At 44.2% G+C, this 15517-nt stretch overlaps 1 protein-coding gene across 5 annotated transcripts in view; it reads left to right on the top strand.

Annotated features, from left to right (window-relative positions):
• The window catches only part of wdpcp (WD repeat containing planar cell polarity effector), a 78878-nt gene that overhangs the window by 48792 nt on the left and 14569 nt on the right, over nt 1-15517 (top strand). For all 5 annotated transcript variants that reach the window (XM_030070939.1, XM_030070938.1, XM_030070937.1 and 2 more), the window contains 4 exons: nt 2224-2833; nt 8290-8478; nt 8810-8933; nt 10976-11039. In XM_030070939.1, the coding sequence (XP_029926799.1) occupies nt 2224-2833; nt 8290-8478; nt 8810-8933; nt 10976-11039 (987 nt within the window). The remainder of the gene's footprint in view (nt 1-2223; nt 2834-8289; nt 8479-8809; nt 8934-10975; nt 11040-15517) is intronic.

Here is a 15517-nt window from a genome sequence, read left to right as displayed (position 1 = left end):
AGGATGTGTGGAAGCGAGGTAGGTCTTGTGATTCCTGTGACAGCAGTGTGCGGATGAGGTTGATGGACTCTCGCCTGTTGTGTGTGTGTGTGTGTGTGTGTGTGTGTGTGTTTATTTTTGAGTGTGTCTCCTCTTCTCCTCTTCCCTGGAAAAATCTAGCTATGCAGAGAACCATACCCTCCCAAGGCTTCCCCACCCCTTACGTGAAGTGAGCCCCTCACGGTTGCTGTCACACACACACACACACACACACACACAGCACCCACCCCCTGGGGAGCAGCAGGAGCTGGCTCTGGGGGATTATGGAAAGGAAAAAAACGCTTTCAGGGGGACAGTCATCTGCTTCCCTCCTGCTGTAGACCATGGGCAGGCAAAAAAAAAAAAAAAAAAAAGAATCCCTCTCTCCCTCGCCTCTAAGTCCCTTTTTGGCAATGCCTGCCAAAAAACTGGGCCGGGCAGCTTTGCGAAAGGAAGGCAGGCAGGCAGGCAGCCGATCCTCCTTTCTGTCTACACGGCGAAAAGAAATGGGCTCACTTAGCCAAGGCTGCCACGGTGAATGCGGGGCTCTGATAGGGGCTTTGGTGAGGTGAAATCCCCCCTAAAAAGCTCTGTTAGCGACTGTAGAACTGTTGGGCTGCTGTTTCAGTACAGACTGTTGTCTCCTGTCATCCACCTACTGCGCCTGGCTCCTTGTGGGTGTTTTATCAACAGTACCACTGGTGGCACAGCCTATCTCACTCACTGTCAATGCTTGCTAGCTTAGCAGGGCCATTGTGCCCACTCCCACCAATTGGTTGTGGTCCAGGAGCGAATAATCTCAATCCTGGACTCCGCTGGTCAAATCGTTGCGAGCATTCTTCTCGTGTCATCCTCTTTATATTGAAAATGACTTGTTTCTTGTCGTTCAGTTCATGTCTTGCATTCAGCTCTTGGCTCCTCACGCAGGTAAACAGAGGAGGTTGTTTATCGCCGGGTGCTGGGTGCCAAGCTGTGGAATGCTCAGGGAGAAGATGTTGTTGACCTTGAGTTAAAATGGAGCTCTTATCATTAGCTGGCTTGATTGACAGGCGGGTGTTTATGAGCAAAGTGGAAGGCTCTATTTCTTCCATCTCCAGGGGGTGTAGGGCTGCTGCCATGGTATGACTCATTTCTCTGTCTCTCTCTTTCTCTCCCTCTCTCTCTCTCTCTCTCACATGTGCCCTCTCTCTCTCTCTCTCTCTCCTTCCTTATCCTTCTTTTATTCCAAAATGGGCTAATTCATTGAGCATTTTTGGCACAGCTCTGTATCTTCCGATGCCAAAGCCCAAATACAAGAACATGTTAAATCAGCAACTACAAAATTACTAGAGCGTGTTCCAGTTGTGTTGCTAATACCATGTTCAGTGACAGTTGAGTGATAACCAGGAGGATGCTGGCTCAATGCTCGATGCCAACAGGAAGGTGTAATCTAGTCATTCTTGCTGGTATTACATTCAGGAAGCATACCATTACAGACTATGTACAGTTGAGCAAGGCACCAACTCCCTAATCACTCCAGCAGCAATGATCCTGAACGGAAATTGGGTCATTTCATCGGTAAATAACAGAATATGGTATAGATACAACAATGGCTTCATTTACACCTTGCATTAAAAAGTGATCTCTTTATCCGGATATGTTATCTGGATAATGGATAATTAAGGATAATTAAGTATGTAGTAAGTAAGTATGTAGTAAGGAATACTTTTATGAAAGTTTAATCAAAATCGGTTAAATAGTTTTTTTTTTTGCTCTGTCTCCAAATGTAAGTGTCCACTGTAAAAAAAAAAATCCACCTCAGTGATTTCATAATTCATGCATGAAAGGGTTAATACCAGCTGTAAATAGGGTCACATAGAACATACGACACATAATTAAGAACACGTCTACATCATGGTCATAAGGAACTCTTGTTAGAAAAACATCTTGTCATGCAGACCTTTGACAGCCTCAGGATGTGACAAGGCGTGCCGTTCTTTTTAGTGACACTAAAAAGTTGGTGCTTTTATGTGTCTTAACAGACTGAACACTGCGAGTCAGTGCTCCAGAGTTTTAATCCGCAGCTCCAAACATGATTTATTTGATCATGCTTTATAGATATTTGCCGTTTATAGATTTACAGATTTTCAATGCATTGTCAGAATGTGCAGTCTGTGCTAATGTGCACTGTTGGCTATCGTATCTCTCTCTCTCTCCCTCTTCTAGGTCTTGAGCTCTGTCCGAACAGAAGGCAGTCTTCTGGACTGCTGCTTCAGTCGGCTCCAGCCCTACCAGATTCTGACCGTAGAGCTGCCCACAGGGCCCCAGCCGCGAGGACCCGGAGAGGCATCCTGGGCCGAAGCTTGTGTGTACGAATGTGCACGGGGGCGTCTGCACCGCCTGTCTGTCACCCACATCCCACTGTCATCCCACCCTGTCTCTTGCTCTCGTCACCCCTCAGAGGCCACGCTGCTCCTGGGCCTCAGTGACTCCTCCCTGGTCCTCTACGACCAGCGACGGGGGGTTTCCCTCCAAGCCTCCTGTCCTGTCCCACCCACCCTCCTTGCCTGGCACCCTGCAGGGGCTGTGGTAGTGGTAGGGGGAGGACAGGCGGAGCTGATGTGCTTTGATGTGGGGCTGGCACCACTCGGCCTGGCGTTGGTAGCGGAGGAGGTAGCCTCTTCTGCTACACTCAGGCTAGCTCAGCACCTGCGCTGCTCTGGCGGGCTGGAGGCGCTGCAGTGGGGGACAGGCCTGGACGGAGGCCCAGAGGGGACAGATGTGCTGATGTTAGCCTTTCATTGTGGACCACTCGCGGCCTTGAGATTCCGACTAGGTGGGTAAAATTGTTGCGAAATGAGATCCAGCACACGAGAAATGAATGCCACATCTAAAATATCAGAGCTGGATATATGGTATATGCATAGAACAGAGATCAAAAGTCAGTGCTCCCAGTGGCATTGAGAGCTTAACATGTTTTTGGCACACAGAGTGTAGAGAGTGCTAGAAGTTAAATGTTATCTTTCAACATTTAGGAAAATGCTGCTGCGCTTCAAACTGATTTTCATCCGTCTCAAAGCAGAGCCAGGACCAGCACTTCTCATGTACATCTCTGAACAGCCACCAGCAAAAACCTTAGTTTAAAGAGCAAAACAGGAGTCGCAAATTGTTATTGACAAATAAAAAAACAGACCCATGTATTTGCACTGAGATGGGGTTAGGGTTAGAGAAAGAAAGAAACCTAGACATGTAAATGGTTGAAGTTGTTTGACAAGGTCTTAGATCCAATGCAAGGACACTACAGTTTGAATTAGATACTCAGGAGAACATTTTTGGAAACTTTGAGGGTGATCAGTGCTTGACGTTGCTTCAGTGTTGTTGCTTTAAATACGTACAGAAATCTGTTTTCTGTGAAACATTTGCATAGATTTTTGAAGCTTTGCGTTTGCTTGTCTCTAATGCTGCCACCCTGTGTTACTCAAAAGCTGCCGAGTGTATCAGCACTGTGGAATTTTTCTCTTTAATTTCACTAATTTTTAATTAAAAAAAAAAATACCACCTTGAACCGGCCCGCCCCTGAAAATCACCTCTGCCTAATGATGGTGCCCTCATCCTTTTGAGAAACGCCGCCTTTGTTTTGCCTCTGACACTGTACCTGAACCCTGCTGTGCAAACATGGCTGCCGAGCCATTGTTGCACTATGGGTCGTCCTAGCGCCGCTTCACTGCTGAGGGAAGTTAATTTGTTGGCGGGCGGGAAGGTTAGCAGGAGTCACGCTCTCAGAGGTCATTCAATAATCGCCCCGGGGCAAGAGCCCCCCAGGTGCATTCTGGGATGCATTTTTCCGATAAATCGTTTACAGTGGCTGCGCAGTCCCTCGAGGGCCCCAGATAAAGTTTGCCAATCAAAATTTTTCCAAAGCAGCCACCTCACCCCCCAACACGCACAAACACACACACACACACACACTCATTCGTACAGCGTCATACACACATCCAGCGTCTTTAATTGTGACTTTGGAAAGAAGATGTGACAGTGGCACGCAGCTCTCTGCTGAAGTTTGAAAACAGGCGTGTGGGGGTGGAGGGAGGAAGGTGGAAGATTGTGTGTGTGTGTGTGTGTGTGTGTGTGTGTTTGAGTTTGTGTGTTTAAGCGTGTGTGTTTGACTATATGTGTATACAAATGCATTTGCCTGTGTGCACAGGGAAAGGGGAGGGTGTATTCCAACAATAGCTTCCCCTCCTCTGATCGTCTGCCAAGGTTTTGATGAAGAAAGTCACTGCACGTCTTTTCACCATGATAATTCTTCCCCCCACACACGTGTGTGTATTCTTCTATTTCCGTGCCTCTCTGCACACACATACACTCCAACTCATTTGTTTGTTTGCTTGCGCTCCTTTTCTGTATTGACTCGTTTCATAAGGCCTGCTACATGACAGAAGGAGTGAATCGGGAGGCGGCGAGGAAGAAAGACTTGGCCCGGCTCCAAGTTCTCTTTTTTCCATAGGAGGCAGCCCTCCCTGCACCCCCTGCCTGCACCAAGTTATCTCATCTGGGCACACGTTGGCTGCGGCTGGGGTTGCACCGGTAGAGGTTCTAGAAGGGCAGGCTGGGGAACGTGCTGCGCGGCACAGAAGGAAAAGAGAGAGTCGTTTTTTGACAGGACATAAAGAGTTTCATTTCAAAGTGGCACATCTTCCGTTTGTAGACAGTGACACCAGCTTTTGCACAATTGATAGCACAAAATTAAAACAAATTGTCACTGTTTAAATGATTGGAGGTGGTTTACGTGTGCAAAATAATAACACTTTTACATTTTTAATGCTAAACGTCACTTGATTTTTTTCAGCACCCTATACAGCATGCCCTGCCGCGCGTATTTGCAGAGATGCACTGAGACTGCTCTTTCTTTGTTGCCGTTTGTTCACCTCGTGCTCTGTGGTGTTTTGCATCTTGTATCTGATACGGTGACATTGTAGCGAGCTGGTCAAATAAGTTAGTGTAGACAGGCGTGGGTGGGATTTGATCCTGTCGAGTCACCACAGTGCTGCATTGTCTCAGCTGAAAGTTAGCTTAGGGCAGACGTCAACGCCCAACTCAGCGACCCCTACGCATACACACACACACACACGTGCACGCGTGCCCGCACACACAGACATAGATGCACACAAACCACACAAAGAGCTCAGCTGATGTATTAGCCACATTAGCCCACTCTTTAGGGGATTTGGGGGCTTGCTAATTGCCAGCTTGTCATTTTAATTGCTCTTACAGTCCCCCCCACCACCACCACACACACACACACACACACACACACCCACCACACATACATACACACACACACACACACACACACACGCAACTTCTTCAATTAATTAGACAATGAGTCAGCAGTGACTTTGCCTGCGTGCCTGCCAGCCTACCTCATCAACCACCATCACCTGCATGGTCCACTCCATTTTCTATATCCAAATTCTGCTAAGTGCATATATAATCTTATATATAGTATAAATTCTGCTCACTTGTAGCATGCTTGTGGAAAACCTCCCCATGCTTCGTATAATTTCATGATGATTATCTTCTAAAGAGAAACTCAAACATCGAGACCTTCACTGCCACTTTTGTTTTCTCCAGTTTGGTTGACATTGTTCCCTGGAGCATGAATCCACGCTGCATGGTAGAGATGGAAGGGCATGTTTTTTTTTGTTTTTTTTTTGAGGCTGAAACTGATATCCAATATCTTCCCAACAATAACAAAACATACCGATATGTATACTTGTAAGAACTGGAATGAAAATGCTGGTCTTAAACAGGTGTGATTTTGTCAATAAAAGACAATGCTAGTTTTGTTTTGACACCAGTTTAACAATCTTATTTAAAAAGTTGCAAACAGCTGTGTAAAAAAACAAAAAAACAACAACAACAACAACAACAAAAACCATGCTGAATTTCATCCAAATATCGGCAATAAAATTACATGTCGGCCAAATACTGGTGTTGCTTTTTAAAGTTAAAATCAGCCACTACTGATATGATATGCTCTCACTCATATATTTGTCCATCCCTACTGCATGGCATTGAGGATAGCTATTTATTCTGGTATTTTATTCTTTTTATGATGCTCATTTTTGGCCTGGCAATTAAACTCAGTCTGATTTGGCAAAGCAAAACAGCCCCCTGGCATTTTCAGCAGAGTAAAAAAAAAAATCTCTACTGTAACATATTCTACTGCTACTTAATGTCTGTAATCTGAGATTTAGACCATATGTGATTTGGACAGGGCAAATCTCTGCTCCTCCTCCGCTGCAAACAGAGCCTCATACTGGAAGGTCAGTGGCTGTCATCACAAAATAACATGTAATCAAAATTGCGATTTTACAGTTCAGACGCAGACATAAACACTATGACTAAAACATAATATTTACATTTTAGACATTTTAGACATTAGCTGCTACTCTCCAGAACAAACTGCAGTGAGTATCACAACAGAGAGACACACACACACACACATAACACACAAACCAGCCTTTCCCAAAACAAGTAAATGACTGTACATTATGTACTATTGTGATCAGGTCAGAATGGGGCGCCGTAATTTCCTGTGTGTTTACTTCACACACACAGAATGAGACACCTCTACTGCCAGTCAGGGCACAATACCTTGTCCTTCCATTATTCAGCAGAGGACTAATCTGCACACACACACACACACACACACACAGAGACACACACAGAGACACACACAGACACAGTGTCCCGGCAAAGAAAAGCATAATCAATCACCTCTGGTCAAAAGGCATAATCAATAGCATGGACCCTTCTCATCTTCACAGAAACTAAAGCCCCACAGATAGAGAGTCAGGCAGAGCTAGAGACGAGGATTGCACACATACACACACACACACACACACACACACACACACACACACACACACACACACACATACACACACACGCACACACATAAACACACACACAAACACAAATAAAATTCAGGCAAAGTTTACCATGTGAACCCAAAGAATGCAGAGTCAGATTTAAATGATTTAACTAATTATTCTTAAGTGTCAAGTATTCATACAGATGCTAATGACGAAGGTCTTGTTGTAACTTTTCCTGTCAGTCACACACACTCACACACACACACAGCACACACCGGGGATTAAGTGGACTTCCCAGCCAATTGATTGACAAGTCAATGTCAGTCTAGCCAATCTGGTGCTGTGCCTCAGAGTTTAGACCGATCCACTGGACACTTACTTAGCTTAAGTAAGTGCTCCAGGTTATTCCTAGTGCTTAAGCAAAGTAGTATGCAACAAGGACCATTACACCGCACTTTATCAATAGCCTCTGAAAAATCAGCCAATTCCTCGCCTTGTAACTGGTCACAAAGCTGGCACAGAGGCAGAAAATGGTCATAATCAATTTCAATAAGATGTCCCTAATATTTTGTGGCTTCCAGTGTAAGTCTGATCAGCGCTGAAAACAAATGTGGAGGCTGAGTTTCTGTTGAGCATCCTGTAGGTGTTAGGTCTAATTTTAATGAGGTGTCTGTGATGGGAGGTTTTTCACCTGTTAACCTCTGTATTATTAACTCTCGCAACCCCCCATCTTCCTTTGTAACATCCAAAGTTTCTAGATGGATAACAAAATAACCCAAAAGATCAGATCGTGATTATTATGAACAGTTAATTGTGTTTCTGGTGTGCGTCTACACAATACACACATTAACCGCACAGATACTAAGACACATACTGTAGTTCATAGCTTCAAAGATGAGTTGTAAAGCACATGTTCAAAACCTATCCTGTTTTTAAAATATTTTTCACATTTCTAAGCTTTATGAACAATTATTTGGGTCTTAATTGACTCTGCAATTTTTAAAAAAAATCTTTTTCAGCCTCAGCCTTTGTCTCACCAGATCCTCTTGTGTTTTTTCCTCTCTTTCATTTAACTTAATTGTCACATGAGGGTGATTTGATTTGTAGACAGTGTTTACATTAAAATCACATACTAACAATAAAATCACACACTATAAAACACCACAACAAAAACCATATGAACAACCATCATTTTACAAGACAAGGATGTAGTGAAACAGATGTGCCTCATGAAAATAATAATAATAATAATAATAATAATAAAATGCTGCATCATTTCATCTAGAAATTCAGCACTGTGATTGCAGCGGGGGCGGTTCTAGTTCTTTTACTCCTGATTTTAGATTTCTTCTTGTTCACTGTTCTATTTGTTAATGCATTAATAAACTCAACTCCAATGGGAATGGGACAGGGGCTCTGTCCGGGGGCCAGATGGGACCAGGGGAGCTGCTGCAGCAGAGGCTGCGCTGTGGCCAGGTCAGCCAGGCGCTGGGCATCCTTGAGGCCATGGACTGGAGCACCATGGGAGACGAGTGCTACCAAGGCCTGAGCTCAGTCACCAACTACCTGCTGAGGCTGGAGCTCAACGCAGAGAGAGAGGGTGAGTCTTGCTTTCAAAGATGTTTTAGTTATACAAATAGTTCTTAGAGGCAGGGCTGTTCATGAAGCAAAATTGTACTAAACTGTGATTCTTTGGCTCACATTTGGCTATACAAGACGTCCATGTAAGTGCAGAGAAGGACAAAAGCAAAGGATGAAACTGCAATACATAATCTTTGAGGATTAAATGAGAAAATAGGCAAACATTTGTTTTTAGACATCTGACAACATACATTGTCTAACTTTATGAACACTGTAATTTTGTTCTTGTGGTTTTATGGTTTCATTGTGTCTCTGCGTGGATGTGTGTTTTCTGGCTGTCTTGGCTCCAGCCCAACTAGAAGCAGCCCTGGGTGTGTTTTACACCCCACCAGTCCCCCACTCTGATGCAGTGCTACTGGAATACAGGGAGCCAATCAGCAAGTACGCCCGCCGCTTCTTTCACCACCTCCTCAGGTAACTCCTCTGCGCGGTTGTTGTGATACTGTCTTAATCCCCCGAGGGAGACATCTGCTTTCCCCACTGCACAGGGAGATCAGAGGTCAGGGTCAGCTAGAGAACAACAACCCTGGAGCTGGAAGGCATTCAGTGTGTTGCTCTGCGACACTTCAGCAGGGCACCTGGGAAGCCCCATGAGTCATTGCAAAAACACTGCATCATGTTCGAACAACACTGCAGTCAATAATAATACAGAGCTGGTTCAACGGCTGTATGTCATGACTGATGTGCAGCGTCAACGACACAGCCTATAGTAAACTTTAAATATACTTTGTCATGTTATTGAAGATTTTGTGTTTACAACGACACCTTTAGAAGAATGTTCTCAAAAAGGCCTCAAGTACCAGCTTTCCATTCTTGGACTTGATCCTTGGCCCTCCATGGCATGTTTACCTGCCCATAAACTAATAGCATAGTGTTCATGGTAGTCCAGGTGATTCAATGTACAGCTCGTTAACTCGCCTCTAATTTGAGTTCTAATTCAGCATCCGGCCTTAGTCACATATCGTCCTGTCTTTCCTGTGCCTCCCAGATCCAACAGTGTAAAACTGCCATAAAAATAATCCACTTGACATTGAAGATCTTCCAAACTGCAAACTGAAAGGCTTTCGAACCAATTTGCAAATAGATTTCATTTAGTATATATGGCAACAGCAAACTGCACTTGAACAATACGTCTCACTTTCTGTCTTCTTGTCAGTAGAAAAAATAAATATCACATCTCTCATCAGCAGTAACTGAGAGAACAGCAGTCGACCAGCGTCATGTGAATCTACATATACAAATCTGCAAATATTGGATTCTCACCATTGCATTCAAGGAATCACAAAAGCATTTTTATTATTAATATAACAAAATTTATTTAAATTTTATTATAATATATAAACACGGGATGCAGAAAAGTTTTAATACATACAACTTTTTGAGCTGTAGATAGATAGATAGATAGATAGATAGATAGATTATGCAGCTAAATTCACACTCTTTCTTTCTAAGATGCCTTTCAACTCTGTGATGTGTGTGTGTGTGTGTGTTTGTGTAGGAAAGGCTATCAAATTAATACCGTTGCTATTTTAAAGACCATGAACTTACCAACATACTATTTAAGGAAAAGGCATTTAAACTTTGGCACAGCACGCTGATAGTGCTTTGAGTCATTCATAAGGGAAAGCACCACACATGCACCTGTTTAGACTGTTATTTCATTTTCCCTTCTACCATGAGAGCCTTTTGAAATGCCTGTTTGACTGAAATGTACCCTGTTGTTCCCACACACCACTGTTACTCTTCTCCATCCTGCAATTACCTTCCCCTCTCCCTCTCTCCCTCTCTCTCTCTCTCCCTCTCTCTCTGTAGCAGAGCTGGAGCGTCATTTGGCATCCCTCCTCTCCTCTCTTATCACCTACCTGCATTCTTTTTCTCTCCATCAACATCAAATGGAGGAACAGCCCCCCTGTCTCTGGCTGTGTTTGTTTGTTTCATGTTGGCTCTAGACAGTGAAAGTTGAGGTGTATTGTACTGGGAGATACTGCTCACTCTCTCTCCCTCTCTCTCTGCCTGTCCCAGCTCTCATTCTGGATAATAGGAAGAGTGCTTGCTACTCTCCGTTCAATTATTGACAGTTTTGTATGTGAAGGTTTATGTGTGTCTGTGAGGAATGGAGGGTGTGGAAGGTGGCTTTACGTGTGTGTGTGCGTGCCTGAACACAGAACTAAGCTACCCGTCTGTCCCCCTGCTTGTAGATTAAGCCACATATTTTTAGATTGATGACTGATTTGTATCTTTGTCAACGTATCATGACGCTTCCTATGTATATATTGAACTGTCTCCACTGTTTAAAGACTGGAAAATTGTTGACTTTGTAATGCTAACAGGTTTAGTAATGCCAGAAAAGGCTAGCAAGTTATTTTTACTCTGCAAGTCCCCACAGGGCCTGTGTGAATTTACCCTGTGCGTTTCAATGTATTGTGACATGCCGCTGTAACTGTGTTTCTCCTCAGACACCAGCGCTTTGAGAAGGCCTTCCTCCTAGCTGTTGATATAGAAGCCAGAGACTTGTTCATGGTGAGTACAGTGTCTTTTGTTGCAAAATGTGACACCTCCCCTGACAAAAGAGATTGCAAATCCCACAATGGGATATCTTTTAAATTTGCATGCCATTTTAACACATTACTTAAAAAAAGTGACAGTGCAAAGGATGGATCCACTGTAATTATAAAATATTGGGTCATGAATTTCAGAAAATGTTTTTTAATCAGAATCAATGTACATAGCTTCTCCACTAATACCAGTTATTATTTAAAATGACAATTTTGTTCATTTACGTTCATGTGCTTGCATGTTGCTTTCATTTGCAGATGGTTTGTAAACCCATACATGTATGCGTGTGTGTGTGTGCGTGTGTGTCTATGTGTGTGTATGTGTGTGTGTGGTGCACGTCAGAGAGCAGGTGTGATCTCGGTATGGGCCCCTATCTTTTCACAACCTCCATGGCCTCCGCCCAGCCTTTTCCTCTCTTCCTCTCCTCTCATCTTCCCTCTAACTCGCTCTTTCTTCCACTCCACGCTGAAATGCTCTTCTATGTGTTTGACCCCCTTTTTCATGGGGCCCCCTTTGCTCCATGCTTCACCAACACCCTAGCCATTAATACACACACACACACACACGCACACATCCACACATCCACACACACTCCCCTCGCTCCCTCAATCACACTGATAGCAGTGGTTCCAATTCCCTCCCCACTAAGTAGTGCTGCTGAGAAGCCGAATTGAAAAGGTGGAGTCGAGGCCGTGGACCTTGAAAGAGCAGAGGGGAGGGTGGCGGCGGAGAGGAGGGGAGGGGGGTGGGGAGGCCAGCCCCGTCGCTTAAAAGCAATACGACAAATGAAGAAAAACGCGACAGTGAGAGAGACAAGAAAGAGGGTCTTGCTCTGTCATTTAGAAAGGAGCGAGGTGGGGGAAAACGAAACAGGGCGAGAGCAGATCGAGGTCAAAAAAGTATTTGCAAATAATTCTCCACGCCGGCTTTGAAGCAACTTGGAGTGACAGATCGGGTTAACCACATCAGGACAAGTCAGGTAGTGTCAAGTAAGTCAGCTGAGCGATCTAGGCAACAACACATCCCAGCCGCAGTGATAAGTCCCACAAAGCATTTCCGTCTGTGTTTTATTGGTTGCCATGCTTAATTTTCCCTTTTTTTTTAACTTATGCATTGATGCTGAAAATTTAATCAAAATAATATTGAAAGTAAAGCCAAGAGCAATATTCAAATTACAGGAGCTGCATTTTTTAATTAACCTAAAATGTGACAAAATCACAGCTGACTCACCTGAAAAAAACACACACACACATTTGTTTGTTACAGACTCCAGTATAACACATTATAAGTTTGTTTTTAAGTCAAAATGAAAATTATAATCAAAAAAGGATCTTCCCCGCTAAAGTGATGACTCGTATCGCAATCAAAATATCTGTCAATTTTAATGCAATATGAATTCTTTTTTTAACCATATCATTCAGCCCTTTTATTCATATACACTACTTTCTCACACACTTGTGTCAGCACACACACACACACACACACACACACACACACACACACACACTGGCTACTGCTCTACAGCAATCCTAACACTCACGAGTCAGTCTTTAAGGTAATCCAAACTCCCTGGCACTCATTGTATTGATCTATAGGGCCCGACTCACATCTAGTGCATCAGGCAGGCTCGCTTTGAAGCACTTCTTTGCCTCAACAACAACAAAGAGGGCCGGCATTCATCACAGAAGAAGAGTTAGAGAGAGTGACAGAGCAAGAGAGAAAGAGACGGAGAGAGAGGAGGGCATTGACATTTCACCCCTCGGTCTCTCTTTCGCTCTAATTAGGTTGTGTTGTTTCTTTAACCCACCGGTTGGCTGATTGAGTTGAGGTGGAGGGGTTAATGAGAGCATCCCCCGCCCCCCCAACCCCACCCTTCACCCTGCTCAGACACACACACACACACCTTACACCACCCCTTGCTTCTCACCGTGGTCACTGTCTTATGACCGGCCCACAGAGACTTCACAGAATACACACACACACACACTCGCACATCCATACAGATAACATGCCTGCCCATACCTCCTCTTCTCCAAATGCTCAGCATGATATAGAACCCCCCCTCCTCACCCCCTCCCCCCAAAAAAACCTCCTTCCCCCACAAGCCCCATTGTTTCCAAACTAACAATAGAGACCCTCCAAGCCTTTCCAAAAAAGAAGCCTTTTGTTAAAACGAAACACTTTAGTGTCGAGCGAAATTGAGGGGGTGGAGAAAGCAGAGAGGGGGAGGGAGGAAAGTGATGGGGGGGGTGGCGGCATGTTTGTAGAGGTAGTAGTAGGGGGTTACTCAGTCGTTTACGGGGGTGTTTTTTTGGGGGGTGGGGGGGCATAATGGGCACTGTTCTATAGCTCCCTAATTAGCCTTTGATAATGAGCTGATAATGTTGCCAATTAGGTCATTCGTCAGCAACCTCTGATGACAAGTTTTTTTTTTTTTCTCCACCTCCCTCCCTTTTTCTTCCTCTTCCTGGGTCTTTGGCTCTTGATGTAGTTGGTTAATTAAATCAAATTGTGTGATAGCCGAATCTGATGCCGGGTCTTTTGTTCCCCCGATGAGGCCTTGTTCTGCTTCTTGTTAGATACCGTAGCAGTGAGGCAACCTGCGTCTGTTGGGTTCACCCCTATCTCCCCCCCCTATCTGGCGTTAAGGCTCGGAGACGCCGGGCTTGGCGGCACTGGAGGAGGAGGTATCGCTCTTCTTCGGCATTAAGCTCATTGTTGTCGCTCAGATGAGTAATTAGCGTTATTAAAATGTTAAGTCCTCAACGGCTATCTGATAGGAGTGTTAGTCAAACGCCAGGCTGCTGGATTACAGGTGTGAAAGAGTGTGAGTGTGTGTATGTGCTTGCGTGCATGCTCAGCAAGGGGCTCATGTCCAGGGATTGAGCCTACATTAATCAGGGAAAATGTTTTTTGCGTGTGCATGCGTATTTGTATATAATCTCATTCAGTTTTGTGCAATTTAAAGGTGAAGTCCACCCTAAAGCACTTTAAAACAGCTAGTGGCAAGCACCAGGTTTTGGTGTCAGTCCCTCAAAATTAAAGAGCAGGAGCTTCTTTCTGAATTCACCAAAGTCCCAAACAAAATTAGCCTCAGAGACCAGAATGGAGTTCGGTCACAAGATATTGCATTTTGACTTTTGTGCCTCTGACTTTTGCCTAACTGGAAAAACTCTCACTATCACTGTTGCTCTCTTCATCTTCATGTACTGAACGCAACAAGGTCAGCTCTGCTTTCTAAGGTTTATGGAACAGCATTCTGGGAAATGTAGGAAATCACTAATTGAAGTAGAAGAGGGTAAAGCACGGTTCGGGGAAAGAGAGTGCAGCCAAAAAGTAAATACTTGATCACAAAATGACTCCTGAAAAGCCTTTAACACCCACAGTATGAAAGTATCCAAGGGTGAATTCTTCCTTTTAACATTTCACATATTTTCCAGGATCACTCACTTTCAGAAATCACCGTCTCTTGTGCATGTGGTGATTAGATAGACTGTCCTGCAGCCAAAAGGCCAAACATTCAGTCTGTGCTGAAGTCAATACGCTGTCATCTCCTTTAAGCAAGACACTGAACCCCTGTCTTCTCGCTCAATTGAAAATTGCTCCGGATAAGAGCATCTGTAAGCTCTTAACGCCTAAAATGTAAATGCACATCCACACTATATGTTCACATGCATGCTTCACATTCATCCCGTTTGACAGTAACCCACATGTCTAATACAGCCAAAATGTCAGATTGCAAACACACAGACATGAGCCCATCTATTAATGTGTTGTAAGCATCTCTGTGTGCCAGTTAACCTAATCCCTCATTCATTTGGAGGTAACCCAAATATCAGTCAATATCGTCATTGGGCTCTTAGCGTCCCCTCCTTCCCCTCCCCAAAAAAGACCCACTACTAAAACGCCCCTCTTTATCAGCGCGGTTAGCTGGCGCGCTGCAACCCCTAAAGCTCTTATATAAATAAGATTAGTGTCGCGTTTGAGCGTCGGGGAATAAGAGGTGTAATATCTGATGGTTTTATATGCAGTATTATTGTTATCCCTTCTTAGTCGGGCTGATACTCCTCTCTCTCTCTCGCTCTCTCTCCCTTCCTAGTTCTCTGTTTGCCTCTCTCTATCTCATTTCTCGTTTGTTCGTCCGTCTGTTCTTCCTCTGTGTCTCTCTCTCCAGATTCAGACAGTATTATGAGGAGCTAAGCTGGAATAAAGCGCCCCGGCGTCAAACGTTCATATTGTTCTGTCCTGCCTGTCATACAATCTCTTTCTCTCTTTCTCTCTCCTCTCTTTTCCTGCCTCTCTCACACAAGAAAAGCTTTTTTTTTTTCCTGAATTTTCCCTTTTTCATTTCATGTTCACCCTCACACCTTTTTCTCTCTCTCTCTCTCTCACACACACACACACACACACATACACACACAAAACCTCTGTTTTGCTTTTAA

Source organism: Myripristis murdjan, chromosome 15, assembly GCF_902150065.1.
Source record: "Myripristis murdjan chromosome 15, fMyrMur1.1, whole genome shotgun sequence".
Lineage (NCBI taxonomy): Eukaryota > Metazoa > Chordata > Actinopteri > Holocentriformes > Holocentridae > Myripristis > Myripristis murdjan.
This window is presented reverse-complemented; position numbering and strand designations above follow the sequence as displayed.